Source organism: Ambystoma mexicanum, chromosome 12 (genome assembly GCF_040938575.1).
Source record: "Ambystoma mexicanum isolate Mex_15411 chromosome 12, UKY_AmexF1_1, whole genome shotgun sequence".
Taxonomy (NCBI): Eukaryota; Metazoa; Chordata; class Amphibia; order Caudata; family Ambystomatidae; genus Ambystoma; species Ambystoma mexicanum.
Genome location: NC_090936.1, coordinates 1227070174 through 1227090188, shown reverse-complemented (window position 1 = coordinate 1227090188; position 20015 = coordinate 1227070174). Strand labels below are relative to the sequence as shown.

At 47.0% G+C, this 20015-nt stretch overlaps 1 protein-coding gene across 2 annotated transcripts in view; it reads right to left on the bottom strand.

Moving 5' to 3' along the window:
* Positions 1 to 20015, bottom strand: part of ALDH1L2 (aldehyde dehydrogenase 1 family member L2) — an 836174-nt gene that overhangs the window by 476625 nt on the left and 339534 nt on the right. For both annotated transcript variants that reach the window (XM_069629899.1, XM_069629898.1), the window contains exon 6: positions 1982 to 2071. In XM_069629899.1, coding sequence (XP_069486000.1) covers positions 1982 to 2071 — 90 coding nt within the window. The remainder of the gene's footprint in view (positions 1 to 1981; positions 2072 to 20015) is intronic.

Genomic DNA, 20015 nt, shown 5'->3' with positions numbered 1-20015 from the left:
CATCATCCGACAAGTCAGGATCCTGCTGAATCGTGTCAGGCACTGCCTTGTCCACGGGGGACAATGGAGGCAAGGGCGGAAGGGTCGGGGGAGGCACCGTAGGCAGGGACGGCGCCGGCGGAGCCACCGGAGGAGCGGGTGGAGCCGGAGGCGGGCATATCTCCCTAAAAAGACTCTTGAAATACTCTCTCATGGGGTCGGTACGCATGAGCGTCTGAAATTTTCCAAAAAAGGTGTCCTCCGGAGACGGTTTTGGAGCTACCGGAGGAGGCGCCTCTCATGAGGAGGATAATTCCAGGGACGCAAAGGGGAGGGTTGCCACACATGCCCATCCCCCGAAGTGTCCACAAAAATCACGGGTGCCGAACCCACAGGCAACGAGACATTGTGCGGAAGGGGCATCCAAGCGTTCCAGTCATAAACTGGACGTAACGGATGCGCACAAGGAATTTTATGTTCACCTGCAGAACCAACTCCTACACCTGTGGCCGATGGCGTCGTTGTAGGGGAAGCGCCCAAAATGGCCACCGTGGTCGTGGCGGGAACGGCCACTGTTTTGCCATCATCTGAGGGGAACTGCGGCACAAGAGGAAGTGAGGCAGGGGTCCCCGTCGGTGGATCAGGGGTCTTAATTTTAGCTTTTACATAAGGAACCTCGGCCGAGCCGTTACTATGAGGCCTGGAATGTTTCTGCGACATATCAATAGCCAAACTAGCCTTCAGAGGAAGGACCTCGGCAATGCCGGTAAAGGGGCAACTTTCACTCCTTGCCCCCTCAACAGTTCTGGCGTCGCCTCAAGAGCGGGAACGTTGAGAAACAACTTTCACCGATAAGGCCTTGCCGGGCCTCTCAGAAATGTTGGTTACTTTAGCCTCTGTATGAGGGACCTCGGACCCATGTCCGGAAACAGCCTTACTAGCGCGGGCCTCCAACATCCGTTCGGTAACACCAAGCCCAACCAAGGCCTCGGGCGCACCCCGGTACTTTTGAGGGAAGCCGATAAAGAGGCCTCAGAGCGAACTCCGGTACCCCACGACTCAGTAGAACTGGGTCTACAAGTAGCCCCCACAGGAGGGGCCTCGAAGCGTACTCGGTATCCACAGGCCCCTTACGGAGACCCTCGGAGAAAACTCTGGTACAATTATTAGGCCCAGAAGGTACCTCGGGGCAATCCCCGGTGACAGAGCGGTTGACGGAAAGGTGTCTCCCATCCGGGGTGCTCTGAAAAGTAAAGAAATTACCGGGCGTTTCTTCTTTTCATCGATAAAAGATTGAAAATGCGAAGGAGGAGTACATCGAAACACCTCCTCCCACCGCTCCAACTGACTTTGAAGTGCCCGGACCGAAAGGGAATCGCAATAAAAACAGGAGTCCGAAGGGTGGTCTGGACCCAAACACTCTAAACAAGAGGATGGGGATCCGCACTCGCGAAGCGTCAGTGACACGATGAACAATCTGGAAAGTCTAGTTTGAACGAAATTGACAGACTAGTACACGATCTCTAGTGAGAGCCAGAGAGGAAAAAAGGGAAGGAGATCTTCTGCGGATACAAGTGCGTCCGGTCCCGAACGAGCAGAGAAGGACTGATGGGCGATGCGCGGGGCGGAGTCGAGATGGGCAGGGTTACGGCCGTGCCGGGCCCTGCTTAGAAAGAGAGGAAGGAGTAAAATGTTTGCAAAATTTTTGATGCTTTCACAAAGTGCTCCGGTCCCGTCCCACAGGACGGAGGAATGTCCCATAAGTCCCATAAGTATGGAGGAAAGGGGACGGGACGTAGGAGTAATGAATTAACAGAAGAATGATAATTTACAAAGTCAGGTAACAGCTCAGCGTCTAGCACGTAACAGACGAGAAAACAATGGCGAAGGAGGAAATGCTGTTTGTCTTGAAAGTGATTGCTGTGCCTTATACAAATAAACATTAATGAGGCCCATTTCCTAAAATCCATCAAATATCAACAATAAACTGTATTTCACATACCTGGTCATTAATCAGAGTCCATGCCCCGGGCACCTTATCGTGTCCACGGATCCAGTTGTGGAGCATCGTTGCAGGCTGATCCCAGGGGATCTAGGATATCAAAAGGTGACGTATGTAAACATTATTTTCAAAATTTAACAGGCTTCAAGTACAAAGTTAACACCACAAACATACCGATGAGCTGTGAACGCATTAATGGCAGACACTGTCCAAATGGCATTCCAATGGGAAGAGCAAAAGATTCTGGGAAAGGCATCTGACAGATTTTTAAAAACATGAGTTCTTTCAACAGCAAATGGATTGGGCAACTTAAAACCTCTTGCAACGTGAGCCGATATCCGCAAGCATATGTTAGAATTATATATGATATGATATGGCATTTATAACACGCCTAGGCAGATACTGAACAATTGATGATGTACTTGGCCAAAAACAGAGCTGAACAGTTGTTTATTCATAATTAAATTTTCAAATCGTATAAACACGATTTATTAAAAACATAAACCACTCCTTTATGCTAACTTGTAAAATGCATTCTTACAAAAGGAATTTTGGATGCGAAGCAGCGCTCGAGGAACACAATTTTTACCAATTCAGTTGCCAATTGGTAAATATAAACATATTTAGATAACATTTCTGCAGTACCAAAAGGCCAGTTCAAATGGCAAATAGCCACTAGTCTAGTTCACAATAACCCAGCTAGGGCTGTTGTATGGGAGGATTGGTCAAGAGACCCCCCTCCCCTGCACCCCCCCCTTGTGAAGTTCATGACTCGTCGGGGGTTCCCCCTGCCACCAGGGCCCAGGTGGTGGGTGGGCCACTGGCTGAAGACATTGACCAAACATGCTGTATTTAGCTAGGCCCTGGAAACCATTTTGTGAAATAAAGATGGTTTGAGCCCTGTGCACCACAGCGTGGCCCCCACGCTTGGAGAGTCTCACTTATCCCTGTGGCCGCAGCTCTCTGGCAGATCCGCTGAGAGCCCGTTCCCACGAACAGACGGACATGAGCTAGCGCTAGATGCAAACATTGTAACATTCACCTTCCGCAGTGTATCACTGTTCTCAGTATGACCCAGCCAGCAGGGCCGGGGTGGAAAAGAACTGTAAAATGGTCCCCCGACAAAAGTAGAGACCCTAAATACCAATATGCCAACTGCCTGTGATAAAACCCTTTTCTCCATGACCTTTCTGACAAAAAAACCTGTAACCTCCATGAAGATGGCAGAATGTGTGCTTACATGACATTCGGGATGAAGTACGCACATCCCCATAGCTATGCACAAATGGTAAAAGTGTCCCGGGGGTTTTCATGTTATATGTTTCGCCGAGAAGACTGCACCCCAAGGTCCCATGCCATAACTGAACTAATGCTGCTAGAGTGCAAAGGAAGACAAATACAACCCTATTGGGAGCTCATGTAAGTGGTGCACGAAAATGCACCATATGTATGTCCAAGCTCACTATGTGTCACTGCCGTCAGTCTTATTAGCGGGTTGTTCCTGCGTGCTCCACCAACCTTACTACTACCTCGCTTACCGCACATGTATATAAATGTAACAAAATGTTGTGGTTGTTAAATACTTAGCGTATAGGTAACGCGTTTGAAATGGCCATGTGAAAGGCACTAACAATGTCAAAAACATAAGCTTTGAAAAGACTCAATGAGTATTGTATATTATGTGAATGTTTATGTCTCTTCCACTTAAATCTGCAACACACGAGGAAAATACCTTTGTGAGCTTATGCAAGGCCATTCCCCCTTCCTCCCATTGAAGCCTGCCAGACGAAAAAGCAGAGGCCTGTGCTGCTCTGCTCCACCTCCCCCAATTCGGCTGGAGCCGCTTCAAACATTCACATTCCCCCGCAGCACCCAAGGCCACGGCCTGTCACCTGAATTATTTACAACCCAGCAGTAAACCCCGGCCTTAAACACAGATCCGAAGGCGCCCTTTCTTAGGCTCCACGACCCACCGGCTCACCTTAGGTTAATGGCCCCTGTAAAATTAGGACACCCAATATTATAGCAACACTACAGGAACACATTCATAAAGACTTCTAACGAGACATGATAACTCGGACAGCCCGTCCCGTGCCCTGAGACCCAACCTCGCGACCTATGATACCCGGTCAACAGGACGATGGTAACCATGTATTGATGTATCACCAAAAGACCCCACTCTAGGTGCATTCCTCCTGTGTTGCATTAACCTGTAGAATAACCTATTGGAAGATTTATCAGGAAAGATAATATTGCAATGTTGAATGACTGCAGTGTGCGTGGCCTTAGGGCAGAAAGCCAGGGAAGACGTTCATCACTGACACTGGTCACGGCTGGCACAACAACACCGTCTGGATGAGCCCAGCTGACCTGCCCGGCCCAGCCCAGCCCACGAGGGTAACCAGTGACGTCCACCGACCACGGCAAACCACATTGCAGCAGCACCTATAGTTAGTCGTCGCCACCCAATCCCCACGAACTTGTGCCTGTAGGTTCTTATGACGTTTTCTGTAAATATATACGCCTGTCTTTGCTATTGTCAGACAGAGCGCTCTCGGAGTTTGCATAGTCCTTTGCATGCCCTATTCTGATTGATAAACTCCCATTTAAGCTCACCCGCACTTTGGCCTAGCCTTATTCCCATCTTGGGAGAGTCCATTATTGTCTCTCATTGTGGGGAGGATCGTGCTATCTGGGGGACACTCGCCTTCAGTGGTGACCCCGACAGCGTGATGATTATGTTCTCTTAATATATGTTATATATATATATATATATATATCCATATCCATCCCTACCGTCCACTTTGGCACGAAAATCTCCGGTCGAAAAGGGATACGCGCGGTGCGCCGGCTCCGGAAGGCTGCCCGCCAACGGCGACCGGTACGCTCAGAAGTGCGCACTCAACAGAGAGAGGGTACGGGATCCCGGTTGAGAAATCCCCTTTGAGTACCGCTCGCCGGGGCTGACCGTTGAGCGTACAGCAACACTGCCTGGACGGACCCAGTTTCGGAGACTCTCGGTTCAAGACGGGCACGTGAGTATTCAGTGCGAGCGACCATAAAGGGAGTAGGGGAGGAAAAATAGGACAGGGAACGAGGCTGGTTGAAAGGGGACACTTGGGGACTACTAAGAACCACTCTAGACTTTCTTTACTTTTTCTTTGCATATGGCCATTAGGATGAAGAGGTGAAAAGAGATAAAGAGACGGGAACCTAGCTCCGCGAGGGGGTAGAAAGCGGCGCCGCATAGTGCTATCTTGACTAGTACTGGGAATATATGAAGAAGTGGAAAATGAGATAAAGGTGTTTGGTAAAGGGAGACACGGTGAATACATTAGTGACTGCTATTCTTTCTATTCTTCTCTCTGGGTTTACGGGGAAAAAACAGGGTTAGTACAAAAAAAAAAGAAGATAATCTAAGTAGAAAGACGAGTTTATATCAAAACTACAAGACGAATTCATATCAGATTAAGACGGAAAGGGACAGCTAGCAAGGGAGGAAAGAGATTACAAATTGAGCTATGAATAGAGTGTTGCCTATGGGTGTGTAAGCATCGTATGTGCCAGAACATATTTGTCAGGAAGAATGTGTAAAGTTGGTCATAAGTGCATAATTATGGTGTGGTTATGGTAAGTGTGACCAGAAGAAATTTTACAAGGAAGAGCGCAATGCGGTAAAGTGATTGTTTCTTTTTGATTCTTTGGGTAAAGTTGCTGAAGATATTGATGGTGTACGAAGTGTGGTTTGCTTTTGTATGTGCCCCCTAAAGTATACAGAATAGAGGCTGTGTGCGGCCATTCTTATATTGTACAGGTGGCGTAAACACACGCAGGTCCCCACGCGCGGTAATACACAAATACTTGTGATACATCTATATAAAGATATATATAAATATCCATCAGTATCGAGCAAACACGAACTATGGGGGCAGAAACACCATTATCACATATTTGTAAGAATCTACCTGGGTACGCTGAACGCATTAAGAAATATCACGATCAGTGGATCACAGAGCTGAAGGGGGAAGGATTACCCCAAATATGACCCGAAGGGGGATCATTTGACAAGAGTGTCCTAGATATTGGAGCTACATGCATTTGTTTGAAATACAAGGGGAAGCAGCTACATAATAGGAGAGAAATATTAGACCTATGGAGATTGTTTGAAGAAGTACCCCCACCTAAGAAAAGGGAATTAGGTACTGATCTGCCATCTACCACTGACAATCCATTACTGATACCAAAAGATGACAAGGTGTTGCCAGAAGGGGAGCCACCGGTAGATATAACTAGGTTGTACCCAATACTAAATAAACCAGTGCCCGCAGAAGGATACAGTGACGCAACATATGTACCCCCAACAACAATCACTACGACTCAAGGGCCAACAGCACCCCCACCGTATGAGAGTCATAGAGAGCGAGACCAGGTAAGTACACCAATAGTGAACATAGAGAAACTAACAGAAGACCTAGAGTCCAGGCTCTCTATAGCAAAAGATGAGCTCTCGAGGATAAAAAGTATATGTGAACAGACTGCGATTAATGCTGCTAGGTCAGAGCCCACATCAAAACCACTGAAGAAGGGTGGAAGAAGGGGGAGATATTGTTTAGGATACAAGAAGAACCAGCCCGAATAATTGAACTAGAGGGGAGGGAGGAGCGCACTGACAATGAGGCAAGGACTACAGGAGGTAGAGAGGAGCTATTGTGTGATATAGGAGAAGACTTAGAGGAAAGTGAAAGACTAAGCATGGCAATGGGAGGAGGAAGTGAGGGGTTGGATGCCGCATGTTCAGGGAGAACCATTGAAGAAGAGTGGGCAGGGCAACTAAGGAATAGGTTGGGGAAAATGGCACCACTAGGAAAAAACGGAATGAAGGTGAGTGCAGATACGACAACAAAGGGGAGGTTACAACTCCCACTAATACACAGGGAAGGAGGGAGGCCAAATTACATACCTTGGGCTCAGATGGATAAGGCCAATTTGTTAAAGTCATTGCCCCCGCTATCAGGAGGGGCAAGCAAGTGGATATATGCATTCGAGAAAAACACAGCCGGGGAACCTCTAGCAATAGGTGATGTGAAGAGTCTGCTAGTATCAGCAGTCGGGGATCAAGCTGACAGAGTATGGGTAAAGGCTGGCTTCCCGGGAGTAATTTTAGACTACGATCGCCATGATGGCGCCTCTTTTAACACAGTACGTGCCAGGGTGTGGGACGCCTTAAGAGAGACGTTCCCAGACACCCCAGATTTGCAGTCAGTAATGCAATGTACAATGAATGATGGGGAAGATGCTATGGATTACATTTTTCGGGTCCAAGAGATGTGGAGAGCAGAAACGGGCACGCCCTGGTATCAATCAACATCATTATTCTACTTCATAATAAAGAGGGGGCTCCCTAAAGAGGTACAAAAAGCACTTGACAAAATTGCAGGTATTGAAGCAAAAGGATGGCCCGAAATACAGAGCATAATAGTCCACCACTGTAAACGAATAAAAGAGAGGGAAAAGGAGATAGCGCAGAAAAGATTGGCAGACGAGGCAAAATTAGTACAAACGAAGCTGGTGAAGGCCGCTGCAGCAGTAGCCGCGCTCCCACACAACAGGGAGGGAGAAGAGGAGGAGGAGGGGCTGGTAGCAATACAGGGGAGGATGGCAACGAATTGGGCAGGAGTAGGGCAACGACAGTGGAACGAGCAAGAGCAGAGTGGACGTCCGCAGTGGCAAGAGTGGGCCCCTCGAGGGGGACGAGGTGGGTACAGGGGTCGAAGAGGGGGTGGACAAGGGTACGGGGGAATGGGAGGAAATGGATGGCAAGGTCCCAGAGGTGCGCAGGGAAGCTGTTGGAACTGCGGGAGGTGGGGGCACTTTTCCAGAGAGTGCAGGAGTAGAACAAACAACGGATTTCCAGAGATAGAACACTATGGCAACCCTCACGTGGGAAGCCCATATGGTCTCCCAATGGGGCAACAACAAAGGGAACAAGAGCAGGGGTACCCAGAGCAAAGGCAAGTGCATCAATACAGAACACAGAATAACCCACAAAAAAACGACACTATGCACTAAACCCCAGGCAACCCTTTTGCAACGAATGCAAATGAAGCCCCAGCACCAGCCCCCTATAGTGGTGTGTCAGTAGTTTCAGGAAGTGTGTTCAACCAGGGTGGGACAATGAGACAACCAGCATAGGACAGCCCACAGAGAACACTTGCGTGTCCTGTTCTATCTACAACCTACGATGCAGCGGAGGAACCATTGGTAGGGGTGCAGATAGGAGACAAGCAGTTCATATTCATGGTGGGTTCGGGAGCGGAGAAATCATGTATTCAGGAGGGCCGGTTTCCGTTATCTAACCGGAAGTTAGAGACGCAGGGGTTCTCTGGGGCTGTAATTGAAGTTCCTTACACAGAAGATTTGGATGTGACAGTGGGGGGTAAAACGGTAAAGACACCCTTACTGTATTATGAACAATCGCCAATAAACCTGCTCGGAAGGGACCTTCTTAGCAAGCTTAACATGACAATATCATTTACAGAAAGAGGGATAGTGTGCTCGTACCAGGAATATGCCCATTACGTGTAATGCTGGTAGTGCAGGCTTGGACAACGGCACCGGAAATACGTGGCATGCCAGTGGACGAGAAAATGTTCATCGAAGGCTTAAAAAAGCTGGCCCAAGTAGTCCCTGAGCTAAAAAAGTTGGAGTGGAAAATACCCGCAGAATTCATCTTCCGCCCAATAGTGCGCCCAGACATAGCACCAGGGTCAGTGGTATCCTTAGACCTGCATGCCGTCCAGGTATCAGCAAAGAGGATTGCAGTGATTGGGATGGACATAGATGGGTGTGAATGGCACACTGTACTGTGCATCAACGCTAATATTGCCCTACAGGACTTATCTGATGAGGATCTCTTTTCTGATGCGGAAAATGATGGCGAAATAATAATGGAAATAGCAATGCCCTGTGACATTTTGATTCAGACTAGACAAATTCTCGTCCACTTGATGGCAGTGGTGGGAATGCCACCGTCCTTTTTTGACGATGACATGAGACTGGTGCCAAACAATTTGTGGACAACAGGCCCCCAGGATGTAGGGTTGTTGCATGGAGTGACACCAGTGGTAATAAAGCTCAAACAAGGGTCAATTTTGCCCCGAGTGAAACAATATCCAGTGTCCCGCGAAGCTGAGGAAGGGATAAAAGAGACAATAAATGCATTGTTAGCACAGGGGATAATAGTGCCTCCAAACTCCCCATGTAACACCTGTATCTACCCGATCAAAAAAGCAAAGGGAGGGGCTTGGAGGATGATCCAGGATTTACGCCCCCTAAATGACGTCATGCAGAAAGAGTTCCCTTTAGTTCCGAACCCTGCTTCGATATTATGCAGCATCACAAAAACGGCATCACATTTCACAGTGGTTGATTTGAAAAATGCATTCTTCTCCATCCCCTTGGCAGAAGAGAGCAGATACCTGACAGCATTCACATTAGGGGGAAAGAGATACGAGCATTGCATACTACACGAAGACCTGGGAAATGTATCAGTTGAAAGCACGATCATTCAGTACGTGGACGATCTGCTCGTCTGCGCACAGAGTGAAGAGACGTGTAGGAAAGACTCAGTAATACTTTTGACGCTGCTGGCGAATAAAGGGTACAAGGTGGACAAGGGAAAGCTGCAATACTGTCAGACAGAGGTGCTGTACCTGGGACAGCTGATATCAAGAGACGGGAAAAGAATAATCCCTGACAGAGTGGAAGCAATAAGGTCAGTGAGAGAACCCACAACAGTGAAGGAGATGCAGAAATTCTTGGGAATGTGTAACTATTGTAGAGCATGGATATTAGATTGTGCAGCCTACACCAGGCCATTACTGCAAGCACTCAAGGAGGCCCAGCAAGAGAACAGGAAAATAGAGTGGTCAGAAGAGATGAGTGACTCGTTTAAGTCACTAAAAGAGCTGATTTCGAGTGCTCCAGTACTCGCCAATCCTGATTATAAGCGCACATTTTACATTGTAAGGAAACCCTTATGACAGCTGTACTGACACAAAAGACTTCCCTAGGACACAAACCATTGGCTTACTATAGTGGCACATTGGATGCTGTGATGCAAGGCCACTTCGCGTGCGAGCAATCTCTCTCCGCCGCCACGTTCGCCATTGAGAAAAGTGCCACAATAGTAATGGGGTGCCCTGTCACGTTGTTCGTGGAACACTCATTATTTGCGATACTTGAAAGATCAAAAAGTACACTGACCACACAGCGAGCAACTGCCTATGAAATAATATTGTCCAGTGCCAATATTTGCGTGGTACGGTGCAGGACAGTAAACCCGGCAACATTCATCACAGAACCATGCACACTAGAGGACATGCAAGAACACAATTGTGCAACTTACACAGGAGAACCAGGGGAGGGCACGGTGGTGTGCGAAAATGCCCTGAGCGAGGGGGAGGTGTACCTTGTGGATGGGTCAGCGTCGATTGACATGGACACAGGAGAGAAACATGTGGGATTGGCAGTAGTGAGGCTAGAAGAAGGTGAGTATGAAGTACTAGTACAGTATCACCTTCCATCACATTTCTCAGCACAAGCACCAGAACTTATTGCCCTAATAGAAGCATTACATGCAGCTAAAGGATGTGCAGTACCAATATATACAGATTCAGCCTACATGACGACAACAGTACATGGAGGTCTAGCCAGGTGGGGGCGGAGAGGGTTTCGAAGGGCAGATGGGACCCCAGTGCAACATGCTGAACTACTGAAAGAATTGATTGAGGCCCTAAAAGATCCAACAGTGGTAGCAATAGTGAAGTGCCAAGCACATACGTCCAACACAGACGTATCTTTGGGGAACGCGGCAGCAGACGCTGCTGCCAAGGAAGCTTCATATTTTGAAAGACAAGGAGCAGGTGAGTACCTATTACAGCACAAGACGAGCGAAGAGCTTCCAGAAGGATACAATGCCATGCCCATATCACAAATACTAGAGCTACAGGAAGGGGCCAGTTGTGATGAAAAGATGGTGTGGGAAAAAAGAGGGTGCAGCCAATCGGCAACAGACTTACTATGGCGACAAAATAACTCAGGAAAAGTAGTAATGCCCGTCAAACTGTTAGAGATAGCATTTCAGCAATTACACTTTCCCGCGCATAACACCAAACAACACATTGCAGCAGAGATACAAGAAGACTGGTTCGTGCCATGTCTCCAGGAGGACATATCTAGATTGACAATGGAGTGCACAACGTGCCAAATATATAACTCTGGAATGACGCTACGAACACTCAGGGGAACAATTCCAAAATCTATAGGGCCCTTCAGAGAACTGCACATTGATTATGCAGACATGGGGGAAAGGTGTAATGGGGCACGCTACATGATAGTGGTTGTTTGCCCATTTTCGAGGTGGGTGGAAGCTGGCCCATTTGCGCGACCTGATGCTAAAAGCGCTGCAAAGTTCCTAGTAAGGGAAGTGTTCCCGCGTTGGGGAATTTGCAACGTAATTCGCTCAGAAAAGGGCACTCACTTTGTGAATGAGCTCTTCAAAGAAGTGACCACGTTATTGGGAATAAAACATAAATTGTGCTCGATTTATCATCCTCAAAGTAATGGCGTTGTCGAAAAGATGAACAGACTATTGAATGGGAGACCATCTAAATTGTGTTTCTCGCTGAAGAAAAACTGGATCTACTGCTTACCCCTTGCACTGTTTGAGCTGAGGAATCAGCCGAGCAAGGACCACCATCTGTCCCTGCACGAAATTGTGACAGGGAGACGGATGCACACTGCACATTCCCCACTACGCCAACACTCAGATGCACACAGAAGCGCCACGATATTGGGAGATGAGTTCACAGAATACCTGAAGAAGCTAACTAGGGCAGCGCGTGCAATCTCAAAGCAGCTCTCACCACCATTCACAAGGGAAGAAGGAAACACAACAGTGTCCCATGCAGAACATGAAGTACAGGCACAATTAATGCCAGGAGAGTTCATTTATGTCCGGAGATTTGTGCGCCGGTGGAATGCCCCAAGGTTCCATGGGCCGTACGAAGTGGTATTTTGTACCCCTACAGCTGTAAAAGTAAAGGGGCTCAAATACTGCATACATTTGACAGATGTGCGAAAGGCATATAATAGTGTACAGGAAGAGGTGGATGAGGAGGCACAGGCAACAGCAAACAAAAATGATGAAAATGATGAGTGAACGTGAACAAGTGAATGGAGGAGTGTAACTGACAGATAAAAACGATGACGAAAGAGATATTACAGGTTATCGATGGAGAAAAATTAAAAAAAAATAATAATGTTTTCAAGTGTAAATAACGATGTGAAAAATATGTATATTGTCTGCTCCCTTCTCTGTACATCTCCCACCCCCCTCTCCCTTCCATGACCTCCTGGCACAAATAGTGCCAACAACAATGTTTAAATGCACGTACTTAATGCACTTTTATATCTCAAACAGGAACTACCATGGCAACAAACGGGCAGCCTGCAACGAGTAGATTTGTTAGATATAGAGAAGTTCTAGCTGAAAGATGTAGATATTCATATGAGTGTGGGTTGTCTGTATGCATACATTATTCTTTACAATACTGTTTGGCTTGGTTACTTATTGGTTTATAGCGTTCATCTCTATCGAGATGAACGAGGGGGGAGGGAATAACGGGATTAATGTGACAAATGAAACAACAACTGTAAATACTAAAGAAGGAGATTTTTTGGTATGGGACGGATCTAAACTGGTGTGGGGTTATTACACAACACCACCCAATGTTGCTATCTCGCCAAATGAAAAATTGCAGGAAAAAATGCGAAACAGCACAACTTCCCCGCCAAAAGCGTCTAATTAGAATGCCCATAGTTTAAATGATCGTAACCCCTCTGTTTTATCATGGTTGTACAACAACCCCACCAGCGTGCCCACTCCAGCAACAGAAAACACACTGCTAGATAGTATGAAGAAAGAGAATGAAAAAATGACAGTGAGATGTGAAGCATTATACAATGACTGGGGAAAAGGGGGCTAAGGGGAGAAAGGGGGGCCCACACTGTTCCTCGCCCATGAAGCTGGGAAATAGCTTAGAAATAACAGAAGGAAAAGGGAGGCGGGAAAGAGAAAATATGACGAGTATTACGAGTTGGGGCTGGACAAAATGGAAAATCCGCGACACCCCCACCAGACAAATAAATGGTATGCGGACATAAGTGCAACGGCTAAGCAAACAACAAATGAAAGCTGTTATGTCTGCTCCCTCATTCCTCATGCTTCAGGTACACCCAAAGTATTGCTACCCAAAGAGTTGCCTATTGTCGATGCCCAATGTCTCCTTCATCTCACGTTGTGCAGGATTAAGAACACCTTCCAGGCACATGAGGTAACTTTTAAAATGCTGCAGATTGAGAAGACATGTTAGGCGGTAGGAGTGATATGTTTGGAGGAACCATTGTTTATAATACAAGGGACACTGTTTTCAGAAAATAAGTGGAAAGATGAAGAGATAATGTGCAAAGCCGAAGCGCTGCGAGGTGTGGCACCAGAGAAACTGCAGTGGATAGAAAAAACTTGCACACCAGTCTGGAAGGAGCACATCTCAAAATTGACTTGGGTAACGGCCATTGAAAAGCCCTTCAAGCTACAGAAAGAAATAAACTATGAACTGTGTTTCAAGGGAGACGAGAAAATCATCATGGGGGTAAACAAAAATTGCAACAAGACCCTCACCATCCCAGTTATGAGAAAGGGGACAGCGGCCCTCATGGACACTTATTGGGTATGTGGCAACCAGGCATACCTGCACCTCCCACAATCCTGGGGTGGCAGCTGCTCATTGGCCACCCTACACTCTGCACTAATGGTGATACCGGAAACCCACATTGATGGGAGCAAGAAAATGCTAGAAAGACCTCAGCAGAATGAGGCTCGGCCAACTGCAGAGTCACAAGTATATGTCCTGTCTTCCGGTAACAAGGAGGAGGTGCTGTCAAGAAACAAACTATCATCGAACTACATATCAAAAGCATCATCAGAGCTACTGGCACAGATCCCGGATAGACATCGATTATTCAGCTCTGCAGAAACTTTCTTTGCCTCACTCATCCCTAGCATCCAGGCACGGGCAAATGCTAAATGGCTCCAAGTTACACGCTGGGAGCTGATCCAGCTGGCGAATGACACTGAAGAAGGATTCAACGTAATAAAGGTGGAACTGCGAGCACTGCGGCTAATGACCATGCAAAATAGGTATGTCTTGGACCTGTTGACAGCAATGGACGGAGGTGTTTGCCGAAAAATTGGAAGTGCCTGCTGCACTTTCGTACCTTCCGAAGACGCGGATAATGGTTCCTTGTCCCATTTGTTCGAAGCAGTACATAACCTAGGAGAAAGAATGAAAATGGAAGGTGGAGCAGAAGAAAGCACATGGTTCGACAGCATCATGGCTGGGAATGACTGTTAAATTTTTGATGCCGGCAGTAGTGTTCCTCCTTTTTATTTTTTGTATGTGCCAGGTGGGTCTTCGATGTTGTGCTAACGCGGTACCAAATGGTGCAATGATGATGGTGACAATGGGCAACGCCCGCGGTACGATACAAAACATGCAGGAAGTACAGGTACAAACAGGAACAGATAACACGCCAAGATAACAGATGGTGCCCATATACCACAGCGGGGATATAGTAGATAGGCTATGGCACACTACAATTAGAGAGCCCCGTGAACTTGAAAGGTATGAGGAGGTGTGGGTGGACTTAGAAGGGGACAGTGGTTGTATATATCTGACCTGCACCCCGGACGAATATGCTAGAAGAGGAGAAAGCCTGCGTGGAGTGTGTAGGGCATGGATGCCCATAAAAGGCACCCCTGCATGGGATGAGGCTGTAGTTGAAGAGGAAGAATGCAAGAGGTTGGAGGATTTAAAGTATTCGTTACTTAAGTAACAAAAGGGGGGAAATGTATGGGAGGATTGGTCCAAGAGACCCCCCTCCCCTGCAGCCCCTCTCCCTTGTGAAGTCCATGGCTCGTCGGGGGTTCCCCCTGCCACCAGGGCCCAGGTGGTGGGTGGGCCACTGGCTGAAGACATTGACCAAACATGCTGTATTTAGCTAGGCCCTGGAAACCATTTTGTGAAATAAAGATGGTTTGAGCCCTGTGCACCACAGCGCGGCCCCCACCCTTGGAGAGTCTCACTTATCCCTGTGGCCGCAGCTCTCTGGCAGATCCGCTGAGAGCCCGTTCCCACGAACAGACAGACATGAGCTAGCGCTAGATGCAAACATTGTAACATGCACCTTCCGCAGTGTATCACTGTTCTCAGTATGACCCAGCCAGCAGGGCCGGGGTGGAAAAGAACTGTAAAATGATCCCCTGACAAAAGCAGAGCCCCCAAAAACTAATGAGCAAACTACTTGTGATGAAACCCTTCTCTCCATGACCTTTCTGACTAAAAAACCTGTAACCTCCATGAAGATGGCAGAAGGTGTGCTTACATGACATTCGGGATGAAGTACGCACATTCCCGTAGCTATGCGCAAATGGTAAAAGTGTCCCGGGGGTTTTCATGTTATATGTTTCGCCGAGAAGACTGCACCCCAAGGGCCCATGCCATAACTGAACTAATGCTGCTAGTGTGCAAAGGAAGACAAATACAACCCTATTGGGAGCTCATGTAAGTGGTGCACGAAAATGCACCATATGTATGTCCAAGCTCACTATGTGTCACTGCCGTCAGTCTTATTAGCGGGTTGTTCCTGCGTGCTCTACCAACCTTACTACTACCTCGCTTACCGCACATGTATAGAAATGTAACAAAATGTTGTGGTTGTTAAATACTTAGCGTATAGGTAACGCGTTTGAAATGGCCATGTGAAAGGCACTAACAATGTAAAAAATATAAGCTTTGAAAAGACTCAATGAGTATTGTATATTATGTGAATGTTTATGTCTCTTCCACTTAAATCTGCAACACACAAGGAAAATACCTTTGTGAGCATATGCAAGGCCATTCCCCCTTCCTCCCATTGAAGCCTGCCAGACGAAAAAGCAGAGGCCTGTGCTGCTCTGCTCCACCTCCCCCAATTCGGCTGGAGCCGCTTCAAACATTCACATTCCCCCGCAGCACCCAAGGCCACGGCCTGCCACCTGAATTATTTACAACCCAGCAGTAAACCCCGGCCTTAAACACAGATCCGAAGGCGCCCTTTCTTAGGCTCCACGACCCACCGGCTCACCTTAGGTTAATGGCCCCTGTAAAATTAGGACACCCAATATTATAGCAACACTACAGGAACACATTCATAATGACTTCTAACGAGACATGATAACTCGGACAGCCCGTCCCGTGCCCTGAGACCCAACCTCGCGACCTATGATACCCGGTCAACAGGACGATGGTAACCATGTATTGATGTATCACCAAAAGACCCCACTCTAGGTGCATTCCTCCTGTGTTGCATTAACCTGTAGAATAACCTATTGGAAGATTTATCGGGGAAGATAATATTGCAATGTTGAATGACTGCGGTGTGCGTGGCCTTAGGGCAGAAAGCCAGGGAAGACGTTCATCACTGACACTGGTCACGGCTGGCACAACAACACCGTCCGGATGAGCCCAGCTGACCTGCCCGGCCCAGCCCAGCCCACGAGGGTAACCAGTGACGTCCACCGACCACGGCAAACCACATTGCAGCAGCACCTATAGTTAGTCGTCGCCACCCAATCCCCACAAACTTGTGCCCCCTATAGCATGTAGGTTCTTATGACGTTTTCTGTAAATATATACGCCTGTCTTTGCTATTGTCAGACAGAGCGCTCTCTGAGTTTGCAGAGTCCTTTGCATGCCCTATTCTGATTGATAAACTCCCATTTAAACTCACCCGCACTTTGTCCTAGCCTTATTCCCATCTTGGGAGAGTCCATTATTGTCTCTCATTGTGAGGAGGATCGTGCTATCTGGGGGACGCTCGCCTTCACTGTGTTCCTGTAGGTAGCATGCCTTGCCACAGCAAGTGAGTGTGATTAGCTTGTGAAAGCAATGGTATTAAAGCACCAGGGGTTAAAGTGGCAGCAGTGACTTTAGCATTTGTTTTTATAGCGGGGTATCCACTCATGTCCTATGTACCTCTTCCTCACTCCACACCTCGCACTGTACATTGCCCCCTGTATGGGAGGTGATCAGTGACCCTGAAAAACTAGCTAGCAAGGCTTGGTACAATCCCCACTAAAGAATTATGGCTGAATTGGCCTCTATCATCAGGCCTTCATCAGACGTGCAGTAGGCTAGAAACAAAGGAAATATTTTATATGGATCATTGGTAATTAAAACATTTGAAGTAGTAAAGCTTCCCCCGTCCAGCCCAAACAGCGTGATGAATTCATATTTGGCAATTTGTCTCGTAATGTCTGAATTAATGATGCAGATCCGTACAATCTAGCTGGAAGGAACGATAAGAGGACTGTGTCAATAACACGCCTTAAATCAGTATCATTGCAACATCAATCCTAAAATAAAAGAAGGACCATCTCACTGTTTTCTGTTGCTATGTTAATGACTATTCGATCAGAAACTATGCCATATCTTCTTCAGAGGTCCTTTTCTCCAAGAATTACACATCGGCTCATTGCATAAATGGGGTAAATATCATTACTGGTTGTCCTTTTATTTTAGGATTGAGATTGCTAGGACATCGGAAAGCTGGGAACAGTTTTGTTAGCAATATCAGATCCCTACCTGACTTGAATCCTACCTCACGTCTTCAGAAAACCTCTAACTTTTTCCAGTCTTTGAAAACTACTGGAACTTTGTGAACTTTACTCATTCCTGTGAGTTTTTACACACACGTGGAACATTGGGCAGAAACCCCCATTCATTTTAGGGATGGACTGGCGTGTCGGTGCTAACTATATTATTTACCTTCTTTCTTTGCAGGTCTTGGTGAAGTCATTGATTTATGTGCACTGACTAATGTGACTGTACATTTGTTCTATAGTGGATAGTGGTGTGTGATGCTTTACCTGCCAAATATTCATTTTTCATGTGTTGTTCTAGGCCTATAACAAATAGCATATTTCGATAACTAACCATCTAAGCATAATCCTTGGAGTTTCACTGCCTTGATTGGTGTGGCTTAAACTCCAAGAGGTTTTCCCTGTTCTCCAACAAGGGGGGTCTCCTAAACATCTGTCCACCAGGCCAGAGTGTAGAAATCCATTCTAACACCTGTGCGACAGGACGTATATATTATTCGTATACACATAAGTGTGCCGCCTATTCTACTATTTTTACCTCTGTTTTTGGTTCATTTTGCTGACAGGCTGTTACCAATATCACCTGGAATCTTTCTACTTGGGGTCAGGGTTGCTAGATGGCTATGGAACCCCACCCCCACTTGAAGTGCTGTATTAAGTTCTGTGGCCACCATACGGTTGAATGCAGTAGAAAGCCGTCATCTGTCCATCAAGGTTCCTGATGATAGACATGTGCCTCTGTGTTAGGATGCTTTCTGGCAGGCCTGTGCTCAGGGTATGGGAGCAGGTACTAATCTAGTAAACCAGGGTCTCATGCACGCTTGATTTGCTAACAAAGGAATAGCATGGTTTGGTCAGAAACAAGTCTGCCTGTAAGATGTGAGGTGGGCTGGCAGGGGGACAGTGTAAAGACTAGTGCAAGGTCCACACACTGAGGATACAACAATATCATTATGATTTGCAGAGAATGTGTAAGGTGAGAACAGAGACTGGATTCTTGTCTTGCTCGTCCCAGTCTCATACAAGTGAGCGTTGTCAGCCCTAAGCCAGAGCTCTGTTAGCAAATGGTTAAATCTTTTTAAAAATGTACGTTAACAGTGCTTCCCCTTCTGGGCAGTGGTACAAGAAATGTTCCACCTACCCACTTCCTGTGTGCCTCAAGTCCAGACTCTGTTCCAAGCTCGCAATAGACCGGGGGGGGGGCGGAAGATAAGGACGCAAAGTAATGAAGATTACCGATGGGCGATCAGTACATTAACTCATAGTCCAATCTTCCACATCCCAGCCCTATACAATTGATGATACATCCAGCTCCAATAACCTGTACCAGAGCATCATGGCTGCAATGTCACGTAAAGGCAAACTCAAACTGCGCCAGAGTAAAGAGAAGCACCTGGGTCAATGGAGGACTGGTATGCAAAACAGGCATGCTATTTCAAAAGAAAAACAACATTATTTCAAACTTTATATTGCACAGCAAAACGAGCACCCTCACCCAGCCCAGCTAAGCTCTAATGCAGGAGGCTGGCACACATTTTCTATTGCACACCCACCCCGCTGCACAATATGGGGCATAGCAATTATGCACGAAACCCACGATTGCTGTCAAAAACCTTCCAACCTGCTAAGGGGAGGCATAACCAGCGGAAATGCAAAAATCTATTGATAACTATATGCAAGGAAAATCATTATCAATGCAGATGCTGCTGCCTTCCTAGGAAGCAAAAGAGGGACCATCCATCACTTCTTGCAGCAAGGCCAATATGCTAAACCACAAAGGTCCAGTCCTGAAAGAGGGGATCTAAACAGGGAAAAAACCTATCCGGGAGAAGGCCCAAAACCCAGAGCAGTAATCCCTTGCAGAGGTTAATCCCCAAACAGTATTGAGCTATCGAATAGAACAATCTGCCCCCCACAGATGGACTGCACAAGCGTAGATAGGGGATATAGAAGGCTGTTACCTCCAAAGCCTGGACAATAACAGAAAAAAGGCAAAACTAAATATTGTTCAACAATGTATCTGTCATATGCAAGCCAAGAGCCATGGGGAAACTATCAATGGAACCCTGCCTGGGAAACCTCATGGGTGATCCTGCTACATAGAGGGAAGAAGTGCCAGCAACTTGAAAAGTAGTCAATATATCACCAGCAAAATACTTCAAAAAAAGGTGTGGGATGGACAGACAGTCTGTGCATTCGCCAACACTGCTTATCACAAAGGTGCGATATGTGGGAGGGAGGACAGGGGACCCGAACACCATGCTTCCTCGA